Source organism: Solanum dulcamara, chromosome 6, assembly GCF_947179165.1.
Source record: "Solanum dulcamara chromosome 6, daSolDulc1.2, whole genome shotgun sequence".
NCBI classification, from domain to species: Eukaryota; Viridiplantae; Streptophyta; class Magnoliopsida; order Solanales; family Solanaceae; genus Solanum; species Solanum dulcamara.
The window spans coordinates 77,404,372-77,406,523 of NC_077242.1; the positions used below are offsets into that span (position 1 = coordinate 77,404,372).

General features: G+C 30.8%; 1 protein-coding gene across 1 annotated transcript; it reads left to right on the forward strand.

Moving 5' to 3' along the window:
* The first annotated feature begins 865 nt into the window (after positions 1-865).
* Positions 866-1,829, forward strand: LOC129893152 (protein GLUTAMINE DUMPER 2). The gene is given in 2 exon segments (XM_055968647.1): positions 866-1,506; positions 1,509-1,829. Coding segments are annotated over 2 exon segments (588 nt in total). The 5' UTR covers positions 866-1,053; the 3' UTR covers positions 1,644-1,829.
* The last annotated feature ends 323 nt before the right edge of the window (positions 1,830-2,152 follow it).

The window sequence follows — 2,152 nt, forward strand, 5'->3', positions numbered from 1 at the left end:
TGGCAAAAAAATTTGAGGTGTTACATTTCCTCAACATTTTTAGAAGTTTCAAATTTAAATAACCCGCGCGCCAATTAAGTACGGATAGTTCACTAGTTTTATATATATATATATATATATATATATATATATATATATATGTTATTGATAAAGGATATTTAACCAATCACCTTTCGTATGTCGTTTGTGTCAACACTACGAGTTAGTCATGTAGTAACTTAAAAACTAGACGTATAACTTGTTATGACTTTTAAATTTTACTGATAATATAAAATTATTTATATTTCATCAACTTATATAAGTTAAATTTTAATTACATCACTAGATCATAAATTTGCTTTCGTATAAATCCCTTCAATTATGTTCAAGTACTGTAATCATTATTATGCTATGCAAGATAATAGCCTTTAGAGTTTAGATCAATAATTAATCTTGACATGAGAAAATTAAAATCCAAAATATTCCTACTATAAATCTTTAAGCAAAACGACTAAAACAAAAAAGGTTCTCTATGAAAACATAAAATATAATTAACAAAAAGTTAAAAAGATGATTAAGGTCCCTCTTAACTCATTCACAATTATCAACCTTCTTTCTTCCAATTTCTTTTTTTTTTCTTCCAAGTGTTTTTCACTGTATATTGTATATATAGATTGTCCCACCAAATAAGAAAAAAAACATAAATAAAAAGGCATAACAAACAATATATTGGACCCTACCCTACCTTTCATGCAATGACGAAACAATTCACTCAAAATAAATAAATAAAATAAAATAATAATAAATAAATCCATTCTCTTTAGTCTCTATATATAACCACCTTCCTTCACTCATCATCTTCATTCCATTCTAATTCTCTTTCTCTTTCTCTCTCTCTTCCTATTTCACCATCACCACAAAAAAAAAATCAAAATTTTATAAAATTATTTTAAAAAATCATCATACGAAAAAAAAATTTGTGAGTCTACAGCTGCCTAGTAGCTTAGTGTATGTCAAGTTTTGGTGATAACAAAACTACTCAATTTGGAACAAGAAGATTAGTTTTCTCAAAAGATGGCGCATTTGGATGGATCGTCATCCGCTATAGCACCGGCGGGCCCGCCACGGTCACCGTGGCACTCACCGGTGCCGTATTTATTCGGGGGATTAGCAGCCATGTTAGGGCTAATTGCATTTGCACTACTAATTTTAGCTTGTTCTTATTGGAAACTTAGTGGTAATCTTGAAGAAAATCAAGAAGGTGATATTGAAGAAGGAAATAATAATAGTAATGGTAACGGTGATGATGGTAAAATGATGGAACCACCAATTCTTGAAGAGAAATTTTTGGTGATTATGGCTGGACAATTGAAGCCAACTTATATTGCTACACCTAGTTTGTCTAGTAGAGCTTCTTCTTTTGGTAGCAGTAGCAGTTGTACCGCGAGCAGTGAGAGTAGTACGGAGAAATCCGAGGCTGAAGAGAAGGAGGAAGGAAATGATGTGTCTGGTTCAATTCTTGAAAATGAAGGAACACAACGCTTATAGGAGACAGAGAAATGGTGGATGGAAATGATGTTTCGAGTTCGACTTCAGAAAATAATGAAAAAGCATTTACGGGAAATGATTCTGTGGTTAACGTGACACAAATGCGAATTAATTGAATTAGTGGATTCCGAGTTGGAAGAGCATGGTAAGCTTGATGAGCCATGACAGCTCAAATTAGGTCCTTTAGTTTCAAATAGAAAAAGTAAAAAAAAATGCTTTTTTTTCCAACTTTTTCCCCCTTCTGTGGGAATTTCCGGAAATGTAAATATTTTTTGGAGAATGATTTGGGAAAACTTTATATATCTTGGTAATTTTGGTAATTTTATATAAGGAGATCATACAGCAACAAAAAAAAATCAGTGAAATTTCTCTTTGTAGGACATATAAGGAGATCATACTTTTTTTAAAATTTAACATATGCTATGCAAGTTAGGTGTTTATGAGCATGTGGACTTAGAAAAAGTAACATTTATATATGAAATGTTTTTAGAACTTTGGAGTGTTGAAAGTTATTTTTGTAAATAAGCACTTGAGTGTTTGGATATAAGTGCTTATGTTGAAAATAAGTGTTTGAATTTTAGGGTTAAAAGAATAAGAAAGGTAGTTTGGAAATTTAGTTAAAATA